This window comes from Melospiza georgiana, chromosome 8 (genome assembly GCF_028018845.1).
Source record: "Melospiza georgiana isolate bMelGeo1 chromosome 8, bMelGeo1.pri, whole genome shotgun sequence".
Lineage (NCBI taxonomy): Eukaryota > Metazoa > Chordata > Aves > Passeriformes > Passerellidae > Melospiza > Melospiza georgiana.
The window spans coordinates 10,504,243-10,521,917 of NC_080437.1; the positions used below are offsets into that span (position 1 = coordinate 10,504,243).

General features: G+C 44.4%; 1 protein-coding gene across 1 annotated transcript in view; it reads right to left on the reverse strand.

Moving 5' to 3' along the window:
- Positions 1–14,946, reverse strand: part of GRID1 (glutamate ionotropic receptor delta type subunit 1) — a 481,700-nt gene extending 466,754 nt beyond the window's left edge. Inside the window, exons 1-2 of the mRNA XM_058029149.1 lie at positions 14,562–14,946; positions 12,369–12,524 (exon numbers count right to left, since the gene is read on the reverse strand). Of these exons, the coding sequence (XP_057885132.1) occupies positions 12,369–12,524; positions 14,562–14,640 (235 nt within the window). The 5' untranslated portion in view covers positions 14,641–14,946. The remainder of the gene's footprint in view (positions 1–12,368; positions 12,525–14,561) is intronic.
- Between the last annotated feature and the right edge of the window lie 2,729 nt (positions 14,947–17,675).

Genomic DNA, 17,675 nt, shown 5'->3' on the forward strand with positions numbered 1-17,675 from the left:
ACATTGCAATAACACACTAAATCTTGAAAATACACCTCTTAAAATTCTCAGTTTCAAAGTGCATTTGCCAAAGGCCCTAGGATATATGACTATTTCCCAGTTAATGTGATAATCTGACAAGATATTTTCAAATTATACATTCAAAGTAGCCCTGAAGAGATGGAGATATGACAGAACTTTTTAAATCTATATATTTATTTGTATTCCCTAAGTCTGGTTCACCTCACCAACAAAGTAGCTTGGTACAGATTTAAATGGCAAACAGATTAGAGCCTTCAATTTGCCTTAAGGGACTTCTCAGGGGCACTGGAGCCAGCAGAGCCTTTCCAACTGTTGCTGTGCTGTTTGGCAGTCAGAGAAACTCCTTCTATTTCTTCTCCAATCTCAGACAGAGCAATTTTACCTTATCAGTTCCCCTAATTGTCCCAGAAAGTGAACTGAGCAATCCAGGCTAACACCTTTTCCTGCCTGTCCCTTGATCCCCTCGTGACTGAGTTTAAGTTGAATTTTGCCAGGTAAAGTGTTGTGTGTATGTAAGATACATGTTTTTCTCCAGGGCCTTGTTCAGTAGTTTTCTGGGCTCCTCTGCTGCATTTCACAGTGTACGAATTTTACAGTTAACTTACACTCCATGCACAGGTTTTATACAGAGGTAAACTACACCCCTGGGCAATTTAGCAATGCTATTTCTGGAAGGAAAAAAAAAAACAGAAACAAAAACAAAAAAACCCACAACTTTCTACATTGTAAGTCTGTCACAAGTTACAGACTATAAGTTTTTCTCCCCTGCAAGCCCAAAAGAATGCATCATTTTAAAGCACATTTTCTCCAGCTTATTCATTTATTCTTCTGAGAAAATACATTTCAGAACCAAAACATGAAAACATGACACACATCCTGTTCCAAGCCTTCCTCTTACAGCATCCTTTAGATGTGCCACTTGTACTGACTCAACACAACCACCCACACTTCTCAAGGCAGGAGACAAGACTCCAGATTACAAACAGTCTCCCTGCAGGCCAGCAACAACAAAGACCAGTTATCAGCATTACCAAAATCCACTTTAGAGCCCCAGTGCCACCATGAATGCAGGACATGAACTCCCATCTTTGAGCAACAAGATATTTCTTGCATACCCACCAAGTATTTTCTTCATGTTGAGCTGCACAAAGTGCAACGCCTCTTTGAATGTAATTAACACAAGAAAGAAAACACAAACACCTTGAAATTATGACAATGCAAAATCTGCCTCAAGTTCACAAAAGTTTTAAGAAGGGCTTTTTGACCAAACTACCATTTTAGTCTGACTCCATTTAGGTACTAGCATTGCCAGAATGCCCTATAGCAAATACAACTAACCACTGCTATAATTTCTTTTTTACATTCCTGATATAATGCCATTCTGTAGAGCTATAGAGATGCCTTGAGGTAGCATCTCTGGCTTCTTGTCCCTGTGTGTTCTCCATTTCCTTATAATGGAAAGGTTAAAAGTTAAAATCTGAAATAAAAATATTTTAAAAGAGAGGAAGATTACCCTTCATATCAGTGAAAGCAGGATGAGAGGCTTAATTCTGTAATGCAAGGCTCACTGCAGCAGGTAACACAGAGGAAGGTACATGAAGCTTAGAGGTTTCACCTGTTGGTCACTGAAAGGCACTAAGTCTTCCAGAGACACTTTTCATTTCCATAATTCAATCCCACTTCTTGTAATGTAAGTGAAAAAGACAAAACCTTAGTTTTGTCATGCAGATACAGTAAGCTTTTACAAACCTTAGAATATACCCTGACAAAGCATCTGTGTACTGCTGCCAACAGATGTCATCACGATGATTAAAATGCAGTGGAAATAAAATAATCCAGTAAATCAGGAAAAGCGTGTTCATAAATTCTATTGCATTGAGCAGTGGCAGGGAAGAGGGAAGTATGGGGGGAGCACCATGCTGCCAAACAAGAGAGGACAGGTAAAAAAGACATCAGAATTTGAAGAGAAAATTTACATTTACAGACCTCACCAGCAGGTAGAATGATGGACCTGCTGTTCATACAAAATGGGGCATGGCTGGAAGAGATGAAGTGGCTCTGGAAAGTGCAATCACAGGCAGGAAAGTCTCCTCAGTTAGACATTTTTGAGAAACTGGAGTTTTAGTTAAGAACTCCAGGCATAAAGATACCAGCTGCAACTCTACAGTCCCTGACTTGGCAATAAAACACTAAGAAACCAAATGGACAACAGAGAGAAACACCTCCTGAGAAAAATGCTGGGTTACTGAAAAACAGTCTACTCAAAGACAGTAAAGACAGCACTAAGTCTGCTCAAAGACACTTTTGAGAACTAGGCTTGCGGATTTGATTCTAAAAGAATCAGGTATCCCTAATTACATTGCCCAGAGGACTCTCAGTTTCATCTGATGTCACATTATATTTCAAAACAGCAGTGTAAAAGCAAAGAGGATACACCATGGTCACAAAAGTGTAAACTGCCCTCAACACACAACAAAGCATTAAGCCTTTAGAAATAGGGTTTTTTAAAGGAAAAAAAGAAAAAAAAAAAAAAAAAGTTAGGTAGTGCTGCAACATGAGATTACTTTTCATGTGGACTGCACAATGCTTTAACCCAGATATGGCCATGTTCCTGTCCAGCTGTCCTGGGCAAGTGGCTTTCTACAAGCTGAGGTTTATCAACCTCAACTTCTGCTACACTGTAGCTTTCCCCATCTCGTCCTGTGAGCAAAAATTCCTTTTCTCCTGTTGGAAAGTCAAATGCCTTGCACAGGCTGATTATTTGCAAAATGATTACTGGTCTAAGATGTGGCACCCTTGCCCTTCTCCAGTTTCTTTAAAAACCAGACCCATACTGTGCAAACAGCTTGCTCAGACCAGGGGAGGAACAAGCTTTTCCTATTTCTGTTTGGGTCACTAAGTCCTACCTATATCAAACACACTTTTACTTCCACAAAAACTGATGAACCACAGCACGAAAGCAAGCTGAAGGGAAAGAAAAAAAAAAAGAGAAAGTTTCACTAAAGAAAAAAAATCAAAACTTAAAGCAGATAATTGGGTTGCTCCCTTTTATTTTTTGTGCACTTCAACATCCTAGCCCTCTCTGGTTTGACCCTTGAAGACATCACATCCTAAGTTCTTTTTCTCTAAACTTCTCAGATAACTTTTCTCATTCCAAAAATATTTTCAAGTAGGACAGAAAATGGGAAAATCATCAGTCATTTCAATTAGAATGCAGCTAATATTTTACACAAGACAATGCTCTGTTTACATCAGAGTTTACTTGGAAGTTATGAAGCATTTTTTAAATCAATGAAAAATTTAGTTTAAACAAATTGTTTTAAAATAAAGGATTTGCAAATACACAAAGATGCTGAGAGACTCTCAGTATAAGCCTACTCCTCCTTCCACCATCCCAAGTTTTACCTTTAGGAGCAGAGAGGTTAAGAAGACAAAGGGCTATGGAAATGCTCTAGATCATTGCACCATTTCTCTATTGGAAGTATTATCAAGCAGCAAATAATTGGTGTTTCCTAAGTATCATGTAGTGGCATAAATAGGGTCATTTACCCACTGACAAAGACAATTCTCATTAACTTTACAAACATTCAGTTCTATGGAAAATCCTTTTATTCAATTTCTAAATAAGAACAAACCAGACTGTCAATGAGATTTTGAGGACATGGAAAGCATTCCATCAGCAATGTTACTAGTTAAAATCTCTAAGACTCAGATAAGTAAATTAAAAAGCAGAAAATAAAATGACTAGACTGAGGAATAGGTACTTAATGAGTCCCTGGCCCCACTGGGACTTTTTGGCTTGAGATTCATGTGTTTATATGAGAGAAATTAATTTCTTAGATATTATTCTGTTGACTATATGGGGGAGAAATTGTTTTCTTACTGTCCTTTTACTCCCTCTATGAAAGGTTGCTAAGGGAATAGTTCTCAGTAAGGTCAAGCAGCAGAAACCCTGCTGTGTGTTTTAATGCAGCCAAACAACACTTGAAATTAATGCCTCTTGGTTCTTTCTACCTTTAAGGACTGGCTGTTAGTGCTTTCCAGTATTCTTACTGCATACATGAATATGTAATAGGCAGAAGAGAGAAAATGGACAGGCACAGCAGGGTCAGAATGAAGGAACTTCACAAAAGCTGTGCTAGTGCAGACAGCTTCTTCCTGATAAGGCAAAATTTTCAGATTATAAAAAGCACTCCAAACCCACAAACCCGAACCCTTTTTCAAACACAGCAATCAAGTCTCCAAATTATAATTAAATGCAAGCTATTAGGAAAAACATAAAAGAAAGCCTTTCAACATAGTTCTCATTTCAGATATTTATTGCCTGAAAGTTGTGTAAATGAAAGAAAACCTGGCATATTAGCATATCATTATTAACTGCCTTTGAAATTATTACAGATCTACATATGATATAAAATGAGTATCTCAAAATGTTCTATACTACTTAACAATCTCACTTCCATTTCCTTGACAAGATTCCTAATATGAAAAGAGCTGCACTAAGGATGAGCATCAGCTGCTCCTGTTCCTCAGTGAAGAGTAAAATGGAAAGGATTCTCAGGATGACACCAATGATTTCGACCTCAGAGCCAACACAGTTCTGTGTAAGGAAGTCTCATGTGTGCCTTGTGCATTAAACACGTCATTCCTCACCCTGAAACCTGACCACTTTCAACAGGTTTGCAAATGGAAAAGACCCACAGCATTTCTGTGTGTAAGAAAAATCACTGCAAGTACTATGACATCAAAATAAGTGTCAAAATGTGAAATTGAACATGTAAACCATTTTTCAAAATCCTCAACTCAAATACTTGAAAATTATGGAAAAATCTCTTGCCAAGAAAAAAAAAAAAAGGTCTGTGAATCAATTTTATTCTAGCAGGTCACTTCCAGAAAAACACACACATTTACTGGTTAAAAAAAAAAAAAGGTATATTTCCTACGATTACAAGACTCACACAGCAGCATGATTCCAACAATCTAAGTAATATTTTTTCTGAGGGGCAAGTTGAAAAAACACCTCTAAGCACAAAAGCACAAGATGACAGCAACAAATAAAGACACAGCAGGAATTCCCCTCAGAGGAAATTTATTATGAATAAAAGTATGAGAAACATTTTGATTTTTGCCTAAAACAGACTGGCTGCTCTGAAATGACAAAAAGTAAAATCTGAAGTAACTGTTTCAGCTACAGTCTTGGTGTGCTGTAATCTTACAGCTGGGCACTATTATAGCTGTATAACTTGGCTTTGAGGCTTTGTTTTGTTTTCCTTCCAGTAAACAACTGTGGTAAGCCACAAACAGTTTTAATAAATATGACATCCCCTCTATTCAAAGAACGTGCAGCTTTAACTACTTTCACTGTATGGCTCAACCTCAGCATGATAAATCACATCAAAATATTAAATTCATCTCATTCAGCAAGTATAAAGATGTAATTTAAAATGTAATACTTAGATAGTCAATCCCCTAATCATCTGTAGCTGAACACAGAAAGGCTCAAGGCATATTCCCTGCTGGACACATTACAGTAAGTCTAGCAATTAAATTATTTGTACAGAGTATATGGGCAAGCATGTATATGCATATATCCAGATTGTATTTCACAGTTCAGGATCCTGTTCTTGAGCCATTATTTTAACTAGATCAGGCTGAGGAGGTTTTGTGTACTCATTTCACTTTTACAGATCCTCCTCCACAATAATGACTGAGAACAGCTGCCACAGGCAAACAAAGTGCTCAGAAAATTATTTTCTCTAAAAATAATAAATAAGCAAAACACAAAGAAAATCTTTAACCCTGAAACACGTTCCCTAACATTTTTATGAACACTGCTTATTTCTGATCTTTTGGGATAATTTCTAGTATAACAGTTAATGAGTAGCCTATTTTCCATAATGAAATCACAGAATAAGAAACCCAACTGCAGCTCCTTGGTAAATGAGCAGGATCAGCAGCAGGATCAGTGGGAAAGACCATTACATACTGAAAAAGCACTGTAGCCTAACCTGCAGCTAATTTTCTATATGAGACCTTCAAAATAGATGGGTCCCCCACACCTTACATGGAAATAAAAGTATTAGCAAGTCTGCAATTAGAAGAAAGAAGAAATGCACTTAACCTTCACTGCAGATGGAGGGAAAAAAAAAACCTCTTTCAAACCTCTTTTAAAAGTCTTTTAACTGCAAAGCATGAAAATAATAAGGCATACCCTGTCATCCTACAGCAGGCAGGGACTGAGATGCCTCTTGTGGCCTCCTCTCCAGCCCCAGACTCCACCAAGCTGGGGCAGGACTGGTGCTCCAATCAGGTCCCATCTACACTGCAGGCACACTTTCTTTTCCACAGAAAGCCTCCTGCTCCCTGGGGATGCTCAGCCATGACACATCCTTGTTCCCCTGAGTGCCTGCAGCACGGGTGTGTGACACTGTGTCACACCAAGCTCTGGGCAGCCCAGCCCCAGCATGAACTGACAGGAGCCTCTGCAAAGGAAAGCACCTGACTGGGGTGGAACTAACCCTGGTACAGCCTGTAAAAACACCCAAACTGCACCAGGGGCGTGCTGGAGTGGGACTCCTCCCAGAAGTACCAAATACTCTGCACCACAGTTGAACTGTGACCAGAACAGAACAGCTGTTGGCTACCAAGTAACAAACAGCAAGAGAGATGAACAAACAAAACAAAAGGGGATATAGATATTGGCCCATAGACTGCCTTTATCCACAGCAGCAAAGGGACTCCCTCATGGGCAATCAGCTCCTTTCCTTCCTATGCACGTCCCTGCTTTCAACATATCAACAGCACAAGAATATCAGGAGATGGACATTTTAATTTGCTCTTTTCATTAGCTCTGAAAACACTCTTGCTTATATTACACCAAGAAATACAACTGTAGAGCATAAAAACACAAGCACAATGAGATGACAGCGTCACAGATGTCTTCACTGTGGCAGTCCTTAACAAGTCAAGGTCTGACCTCAGAGGGCCCAAGGAGGTAAAATGTTAAACCCATTCACCCCACTGAGCAACAGCTTTTAAATGCAGAGAAACAGCATAAAAAAAGGTGTCATTGCACAGCAAGGCCTCTCTGACCACAGGTGGGAACCCCTACCTACACTTTCTGGTTGGCTTTTAGAACTGTTGAAAGTTGGTATTAAACTGAGGAAAAAGATATGTAACAGTATTTGCTTTCCAGAGAGTTAGGAGTGCACCTCTCAAAACTTCCAAACAAGAGCTTGCATCCCAATGAAAAGTTGTCTGAAATCTGTGTCCAAGCTTGGAAGAAGAGTAAATAAAGGTAAAGTTATTTGACAGTGAAAGACTCAAGAGAAAACACTGGAGAAAAACTGACAGTACATCGATATAAACCAATCCTTTGCAATTCTGGCAGATGAGATTTTTTTCTAATGCTTTACTTTAAAAATCTAGGTACAGCCTATAGGTCCTACCTATGCACCGAATTCCCCAAGCCAGAGCGGTCAAATCAATTAAGTTTTGGGGTTTGGGGTTATTTTTTTTTTTAATAAAAAAAATTACATAATGATAATTATAAAAACCCTATTAATTTGTACGTGTGGTATTTCACAAATAAATGTAAACAGCAATGGAGTTGCTGAATCTTGTTCTCCAGATCTGTATTTCATCTTATTTGATCAGCTTACACCTTCTCAACAAATAAAACTGTAGACAGCAACTGTGGTTGTAACATTAAATATATGTGCTGAGACAAGAGAGATCAAGAGCCATGTGCTGATCTATTCTCCCTGAGATCCAGTGACGTGATGTGTGGGAATGGCTCAAAGCTGTGTCATGGGAGCTTTCAACTGGACACAAGGAAACATTTCCTTACTGCAAGGGTGGCCAGGCACTGGAACAGCCTTTCCAGAGAGGTGCTCAATGCCACAAGCCTGTCAGTGGTGGAGGCATTTGGACATTGCTCTTAACAACACGCCTGAACTTTTGGTCTGCCTTGAATTATTCAGGCAGCTAGACTAGATATTGTTGTAGGTCACTTCCAATAGTCTATTCTGTCTATTCTATTTTATGTCAAGTATATATCATTACCAAGTGCTACAGACTATAACAGATCACATTCACTCAGTGGTATACAGCACAGACACCCAAAAACTCAGCAGCTCTGAGTTGCTCTGAAACCATAGCAGTGTGTATGGGACTGACAATAAATCCATTTATGGAACACCATTCTTGCTCTCAAATCACATTTTGATTTTCCAAATTTGTTCTGGTTTCCAGAACTGACAGCATTTTAACAACAAGCACACATACAAGGCCTCTCAAATTAGAAACAATTCATTTGAAATTGCTATGCAGAGAGAACAGCAAGTTTCAGCTCCAGGAAAGCTCCATAGATGTGTAAGCATCATCCACTGAGAAAAAGGGGTTTAAAGTTTTGCAGTTTCTGACTAACAAGCTCCTTTGGATCCTTTCTCCTAACGGTGCTACGAATGGCAAGTATTAGCTTTCTCATGTTCCAGTTTTGACCTACAGCTAACTATGAAACCAGCAATGCTTTGAAAACACCATTTTAAAAACTTACAGGTCAGTTTTGTTTGTGTTTTTTTAGTCTAAACATGCCATCAAATTTTCAAGCCCATCCACAAACCTGTTTGCCATCTGTACATCATGCACACAGTCCCTTCTGAGCACCAATGACAGGCTCAGAAATCTCAATTTGACCAGAAAGCTTAAAAAGTAGCTTTGAGCCTATTTGAATCCTTGAATCACAAAAAGGTTACTACAGCACTAGTTTATATAGAGGCCACACAAAAACCAGCTCACACTGCAATCACTTAACTGAAACAGCACATAATTCTTTTGGAAGCAAGAATCTAGTTTAACTTTACGTTTGTGGTTTGAGCTTACTTCTCTAAATCACATGAAAAGAACAATGATTCCCCATGTATATTTCCTCCCGTAACAGTCAGTGAAAAACAATTTTTCCCTCAAGTAATTGCCACATACATAAAAGCAATATTCTACCAAATGCAACGACTGCTTGCAAGGGCAGACAAAACAAGGCCTATTTTATGCATACACCAGGGTCTGTTCATTCTTTACTGTTTCATCCCTTGCCACTGGAGTTCCTTTCACCCATGTGCTCCACTCTGTTTATAGAAGGAGCTTGATGGGACCAAAACAATCTCATTACTCATCAGCACAACAGGATCTTGTTTATGCAATACACATTGAAATGAAAGACAAAGAAGGAAACTAAATTTATACTTTTTGTTAATTGCAGTTCTCTGGTACCTGACACACCGTTAACATGAGTGTCCACCAAGTCTTTGAAGAAAAAGGATCTCAATTTTATTTACCGATTTCAGTCACCAGAGACTATCACTATAGCTCCCTTATCTCACTATAGCAAAGTCCCTAGAGTTTTTTTTATTTTTCCCCAAAATCTCAGCACATCCAGCACTGAAAACTACTCTTTTGTTTGGCCTTTAGTTCTGTGAATGCATTGCTCCTCTAAGAAAACCCTGCTGGTACTACTCTTCTGTGCTTCCTACTCATGCAGATGTTCTCCAACTGCACAGTAAATGCCAGGACAAACACATGCTAGAACTATCTCTGTCAGTAATTAAAGTTTCATCATTGTGTAATATACATTGTTATGTGGAATGATGACTTTCTGTAATTCTACCAGCACAATATCATTGAAATTAAGTTCTCTCTTTAAAGTTCTCTTTTAAAAGGACTTAAGGATAATTTACAATGTCATCTTACAGGACTGTGCAAAAGACACTTCAAATAAAAACAGTATTTGATTGGTTTCCTTGCATGAACTATTCTGGTGGTGATAGACAATGGTCTATTTTTATTCCAAATTGGTTTTCACTTGTAAAAAAAGTTCCATCCCTGTGAAGCTAAGGCTTGCAACATTGATTTCCATGCCACTGCTTGGGAAGATGCTGCAGAAGAATAATGTGGATGTCAGGACGTTTTATGTAGTGGCAGCAAGATTCTGTGAGCAGTCTGGGCAGCAGATTTGCTCCAGGTTGTTCTGACTACTACACGCAGTATTTTGCCAAAATGAGCAGGACATCCAAACAGTGAGATACAATGAGATTTTGAATAATCAGAACAACATCAAGTAACACTGGTCAATGAGACACTGCTCAGTAAGAACAGACCAGCAACTTGTACGCCCCATGGATTACTCTGCCCACATGGATGACAATTTCAAAGGCAGGAAATTAAACCTGAAAAAAAAAAAAAAAAAAAAAAAAAAAAAACAAAAAAAAACACACCTGACCTGACCTGAACCAACAAAGCAAGCCAGGAAACTGAGCAGTCAGACATTTTTCTTAGGCCTCCCACTGTGGCAAGCTTTTCAAGCTTTTACTTGCATAAAGGATCATTCCACAATACTCCCAAAAGAAAACACCTTGATGTGCCTTAATGAAGCAGCTATAGAGAACAAGTTCTTTTTGGAATAGTGAAGAATCATCAACTACTTAATTCTCCAGCGTGCTATCAGTTCATCAAAGAGCAATTCAAACTGCAATGGGCAGTGAAAGAGCATCTTGGAAGGGACAGTGGAAAACATCTTTATTTACATATACTCAGGTAGCACAAAACACCTGTAACAAAATGGCTGAAAATCTGACCAGGCCCTTTTCTGTGGATGCAGCATGGAAACTCAACAAAGATAATTTATTTTTATTGTAGTCCTCATAAATGCAACCCCAACCTTCGCGGTTAGCAAATAACTCAATTTTTTAAAACTATTACTAGACCAAGAAGAATCCTCCATGAGGTCATGCTTTCCTGCTTTTAACAAAACTATGCAAAGGGACCCCATCCACCAGACTGCCAGCTCAGATCGCCGGGCATTCAAAATGGTTTCATACAGTTTTACTTCTGAGAAGAGACATTGTTGAAAGCTATTGTTCAGCCAGCCAACTACTGTCACTTCCATGAATATGAATAAGCTCCAATATAGGACACTGAGTTTTTGCAAATGTAAGAAGATCCAATTGTTCAGTTATTCTTTGCCAATAAATCAACCCACCAGTATTTAGAGATTTTTGGTTTCCCCTGGTGTTTGAATATGTGGGTGAAGTTTTGCTTTCAAGTCCTCTTCTTCCCATTTTAATAAAGATTTTTTTTCATAGCACCTTGCTAAGTTTTCAGAGCAGCTGAAGGAATCTTACTGTCAGTAGGATGAGGCCCTTGGAAATAGATATATTGCTGTTTCTCCAGATAATATTAACTAGCACCTACTCTGAGGAAAAGAGCGAGCATAAGAAATTGCTCAGAGTTCATGAAAATTAACATTTGGTATAATTTTGTAGCCATAATTTACATGTACACAATTTAGACATAAATACATATGGATTAATGCAAATCTTCATACCGGGAAAGATTCGCTGTGCTCTGTAAAACTAAGGGTAAGGCTGGTGATGAATCATTTTTTAAATATTCTAGTCTGGGTATATAAATAGCTTTCTGTTTCTAGAATAATTACTACTGAAAAATACAGCTTCTTAAATAACCTAGGCCATAATTAACCTTCGCTTCATTAAATCACAAATAATATCTTTTTAAAGTCTTATTTGTAAAGGCAAGCTGATTAATTTAAACGTTTCCCTTTTGCAAAAAAAAAAAAAAAAAAAAAAAAAAAAGAGAAAAATTTAAAATCTAATTGGAATGATTTACCAACGGAGCTACTTTTCAGCTCTTGCAAACTCTGGGAAGGCTTTCAGCCGGCTCCCTCACCCTCTGCCCGGCCCCCCGAGAGAGCTCCATGCTCACACTGCCGCCCCGGCCCTGCCTCCCTGGATGCTCGGGGAGAGATGCCGGTGTGTGCCCTCACCTTCCGCGGCCGCTCCGGCCGGAGTCAGACCCCTTGCCCGGCCCCTCGGTGCCGCACCGCCGCCTCCCTCCCTGCGGGCGGGACCCTTCCCGTGCCCTGCCCCAACGCGTGGCCGTGCTGGCAGCACGGGGACAGCGGTGCGACGTGGCCCTGCCTGCCCTGGGCAGCGGGGAGCCAGGATCGCTGTGCAGCCCCTCATGCCCTGCCCTGCCCGGCCGTCCCTGCGCAGCGCGGCCGCCGCCCCGGCCCGGGCACCCTGCGCGCACGGCCGGGCCCGCCCGGGCTGGGCTGGGCTCGGCGCCGCCGCCGCACCGCGCCGTCCCTCCCCTTTCCTTGTAAGACAGCGCCAACCCCCGACCGAAGAAAAGTTTCCAGCCGAGCGCCAGGGCAGGTCCGGGCTGTCAGCGGCGGCCCCTCCCCGCCGATGGGACGGGACAATCCTCCCTCAGCCCCGTCCCGTCCGCGTACCCAAGCCCCCCGCGCCGTGGGTGCCGCCCGAGGCGCTCACCTTCCTGCACCGCATGGAAGGGATTGTTGGCCTCTATGAGCTTGATGGAGTAAGTGATTTTCTCGCTCTGGAGGATGTCGTCATTGAGGTTCAGATCCGACACCGCCTGCTTGAACACTTCATCGTCCTTGGCAGCATTGCCTTCGAAAATGGCACCTGAGGGGAGGAAGGCGGCAGAGGGTGAGGAGGGCTTGCCCAGGACCCCCACTCCCCTCTGGGCAGTGCGGGGCTCAAGCCGGCTCGCACGGCACCGGGTGGGGCCGGGCCACACACGTGGGCGGCCTCGTCCCTCGTGCCGGGCACGGGGCAGCGCAGCGTTCCTCCCGGTCACTTCTGCTCCACGGCAAATTACGGAGCCCTGAACCAAGCATGGCGGGGCGATGGACTTGCTCCACCAGTGACGGGAAAGGGAGCAGGTTTGGAAACTCCACCAACTTTTTGCTCTCTGCTCGCCTGTCCCTGGGATGCTGCCTTTCCGGCCGCGGTTTTATTGAGGCTTAGAAGCACACACGAACGTGAAGCCGGGATTTGTGTCCAGTAACCTGGAAGCTTTAATTTCACTGTCCTGTTTATGCAGTTAACGTGAAAACATCTGGCGATGTGTGTTACATAAAATCCCTCTCCGCGGAGCGTGTGTGTGCCCACGCCAGGCTTACTGCCCTGCTCTACGCGGCGCTGGGAGATATTTAGAGCTGGCAACAAAACAAGCAAAAAACATTATTCCCCAGCCTGGAAAAGTCCTGCTGATTCACACCGTGCGTGCCTGTGGCTTGAGCCTCCGTGCACTGCCCGTGTGCATCCCAGCTCTGCACACAGCAGCTCCCCGCTCCTGCCCAGCACTTAGTTAGCAAACACCACTCCAGCTGAAGTTCGTGCGGGGAGAAGCCGAGGTGACACGGTCCACGCGCAAGAGAAGCGGGGCTGAGAGAGAGACCCGTGGACGTTCCTTCACCCACCCTTCTAGCCCAGCCCTGCCGCCTCCCTTCCTCCCCGCGGCGCTGGCCCCGGTGCCGTGGGGGTCCTGCCCCTGGTTAGGAGTCCTCCGCTGCGGTCAGGGCTGACCCCGTCTCCTTAATGGCTCCGCAATGCTGTCTGCCTTGGCTGCGCCCCCGGGCTCCGGAGGCGAGCGCCGACGACCGGAGCCTCCTTCCCACCGGCCCCGGAGCCGTCCGTGCCGGGAAACTTGTTACAGGGCTGCTCCCCTTCTCCCCTTCCTTGCCTCGGGTCCACACGGGACTTTCTTCCCGTATCCGTGGAGCCTCTCCTCGCCAGGATGGCTCCTACCCCGGCCCCCTCCTTCTTCTGTTCTCCCATCCTCCCCGAAAGACTGGTGGGAATTACTGCTTTTCATTTCCCGGACATACTCCCGTTTCCTCCTCTATCATCCTCTACAAGTGATTCTCTCCCCCCTCTCCGCCCCTAAACATCCTCATTTTCGTTCCTGCTGGTACCTTTCAACACCAGCCAAAGGTGACTGCAGAGCCTCGCTTTTGCTTGCCAGGCTTCCCGCGGACATCACCGTGCCTTGCTCCCAGAAGCCATAAAAGTTCACATCAGCCTTTCCTTTGCCTCTTATTCATCCCTCTCTTCCTCCCACTGATCCAGCCTTCTTGCTGCCCAGGGGCTTTAATGAGATCTTATTCAAACCACAACAGTTGCGCGCACAGACACACACGCACACACTCACACAGAGCCGCTGCAAAGCTCTCCTTTCTAACCCTTTCCCAGCCAAGTTCCCCCCTCCGCCCCCCGCATTCCGCCTTGGCTGACACCTGCTACGGCAGGGGATGGAAACCCGGGGATTATCTCCCCGAAAGTTTTCCCTGCGAGCACGTTCAGATTATGCTCGGGTGATGGGGGCGGTTGTTTGTTTTCGGTGGCGAGGAGGCGGGGGGTGGGGGGGAAGAAAGCCTTTCCACGCAAACAGGTCCAAGCACAGACTCCCCAGCCACATGGGAGACCGCAGCGGCGGCCCCGGCGGGTCCCCTGCCCGGCGCACAGGCGGCATTTCGGCCCTAACTTTACAACCGCGGGCAGAATACAGCTGCCTTCCTCGCATCCGTCCTCCTGTCTCTCCGCGGAGTTGGGTTCCACCGCTGCAAGTGACATTATCGCGGCTAAACGAGACGCTTCCTTTATATATTTATTTATCTACCGCGTCCCTCTCCAACCCCCCCCCGTTCCCTCTCTTACCAATGTGGATGATGGAGTCCGCCCGCACCGAAACGCACTGAAATATCCAGGGGAAAAGCCAGAGCATCAACACTTCCATTTCCAGCCTCTCGCACAGCACATCAGCCCGGGTTTGGTGGAGAGACAGGGGGAAAGAAAAAAAAAAGGCGCAAGGGCAGGTGGACCAAGGCAGCGGGCGCGGGGGGGAGATGCCCAGGCACCCCCCTCTTAGAAAAAAAATCCCAAAATCCCCCAGCACCCCAAGAATTATCCAAGATTGAGGAAAACGGGTGATGGGGGAGGAAAAAATAAAAAAAAAACCAAAAAAAAAAAACGGGGCTAGAAAATCACGGAGGTAGATCCCGGGTTGGCAGGCGGCGCGGCGGAGCCTCCAGCGCTCGGTGTGTGCCGGGGCGCCGGCAGACCGCGAACTGCGGAGCGGCCCCCCCGCCGCCGCCGCCCGCCCCCCGCGCCACGTGACTGCGGAGCCTCGGCGCTCGGTGCCGCCGGGGCACGGCGCGGCGGGCGGGCAGCGGGGCGCACGGGCCGCGCCGGGCGGGCGCGCAGCGCTGCGGGGAGCGCCCAGCCGGGCCACAGCGGGGCAGCTGCCCGCGATCGAGGAGATTTACTAAATATATATATCTTGATCTATAATGTATGTCACCCGAGGAAAGGGGTAGGGAAAGGATGCTCCAAGCGCAGGGATGCGAGGCGGGTGGGCAGCTCCCGGTTGCCGGGCGCAGGCTGTTCCGCGGGGCCGCAGCCGCTGCCCGGAGAGTGGCCGGCGCTGCGCGGCCTCCCGCAGCCCCCGCCCGGCCCGGCACCGCGGGACGCCCCCGCAGGTAAGGGCGCGGGGCTGCGCCCGCCGCCGCTCCTCCAACTTCAGCGACGAGGGGCGGCGCGGGGGCACCGCGCCGAAGCGGGAGATGGAGGAAATGCCCCTTCCTTCTTCCACACGCTCGAGCCCGGGACATGATCCGTGTTTGAGGAGAGAAATGGAAATGCGAGGTTTTTATCCCCGCGCTGGGGACGAGGTGGTGGGGAGGAAAAGTGGTACGGCAGAACCTTTTCTTGTTTTGTTTTGTTCTAGCTTTCAATGAAATCTAATTCATAAATTGGACATGCTCAGGCTCAGAAGACTAATTCATCCCCTAAAACAAACGCATCAGTGATTGCAGGCACCCAAACGTGACAAGCGTCTCAATATACCGAGGATCCAGAGAAAACAAATTCATTCAGGAGCCCGATACGTAATTAAAACTACTGCCAAGAAAATGAGTTGAGAGCAGGATGTTACCAAGATTATTAAGTTGCTGCGGGGCTGAGGCACGGACCGCTATAGTGATACATACAGATAATGTCAGTCTTTGGATAACGGGAGGAAGAGCGATTCCTGGAGGTCGCCGTCTTGCAAGCACAAGCCTGGTACCAGCGCGCCGTGGCCGCATCCTGCTCCCGAGATGGCACCGGCGAGCCGGGGGCTCGGCGGGAAGGAGCGGCCCCCGCCGCCTGCTGAGCCCCGGCAGAGCGGCCGCAAAGGGGCCGGCGGCGCCCGTACCCCTGGCACTGGCTGCAGCATCCCTGTCATGTGTATTCAGCACACTTTTTCTAGCCATCACCTGTACTAATAAATGCTCCTGATGCTGAGCAGCGCCTGCTTGCAGGAGCGATCGCTGCAATGTATTTATTCAATGTAGAAAGCATTTTTGTCATGCACAGCACAGTACGGCAAGAACTGCTCAACACTAAGGAGTAGAAAATATGGATAAGGGGGCTGGGAAGACAGAAGGGAAGGGGAACACACAGTATAGATGGAGCAAAATGAAAGGGAAGGAAGCTGAAATGGAAATGATATGAACAAGAATCCCTGTTGATCCACATGTATCAACAGCCTCCTATTCAGTGGTAGTTACAAACACAGCATTCGAACAGGGAAGAGCAGGGGGTAAATAAAACAAGATATGGTTTTTAAAAATAAATCTCTCGTTAACTACTCTTACTTACAGTCCTTGTCTTAAATATGCAATTTCACACTGATCAATGCAGAATGATATATACTATACTCTGCATTTCACGTAATAAAAACACTTAATCCAGATAATTGGCTTCTGGGACAGAGATCAATAGAAACGTTCCTTATTTGACTACGTTAGCAAGTCAAAATTAATTCTAATTTACATTTGCTTCAAATCAATATGCACTTAGTGACTTACACAGGCTCTTTAAAAAGTTAAGCACCTATATTGACCAGAGTCATATATATGTCAGTAACAAGTACATGTGTGGGAATTAGAGAGGGGGAAAGTGTTACTGCAGAACCAAGTCTCTGACTTTCATAGAGGAAAGGAGGCTAAATTTATTTGTGTGTGAGAAGTGCTTTGGCATCCTAGCCTAAAACCTGTAGAAATATGCAGCTATTAATCCCACGATTTATGCAGGCACCCAAACACCAGCTGCCCTCCAAGCACCTGGGAGCAAGCTTGCCTCCTCCTTTAGTTTGTACAGCAAGGTCTTGACCTCAGCTGGGATGCCTCTAGCTGCTATTTTAGTGATAGAAAAATAGTCATATAAAATATTAAAACTCTAAACCCAGTGAATTGAACAAGTTACAAAATTTCCTGTGAAATCCAAGAGCAAATGCTCTGAATGCGGAAAAGGATCCGGTCCCAGCCAAGGAGGGGGAGAGGGGAAAAGACAAGAGACCAGAATACTGTAAAACATACCAAATGAAATAGGCCCCAAAAAAAGAACAAGGGCTACAGTCAGAAGACAAAAACAAACCAGAAAAATGCACAGAATAAGTCTCCAATACTATAAAATCTGATATGTGACATGCAAAGTACAATGAGACCTAAATGGATCCACCACAGCAACGAGAATTGCAGCTTCAATAGCATCCCTGCAAGATGAAAAGTTGCCACATCAAAACTTCATTGTGTCTGGTTTTAACTCAGGTTGCATTACCTTTATTACCTTTTCTCTCATATTATCTGCTTTTTTTTTCTCCTCTCCTTCAAGTTTGGGGGATTTTTTCCTAAACAAAAAAAAAATCCCAACAACTTTGGCTTGGATTATGTTTTTCATAACAATTACTTCTCCTATGTTTTCTCCTCCTTCAAACAAGCTATCAATGCT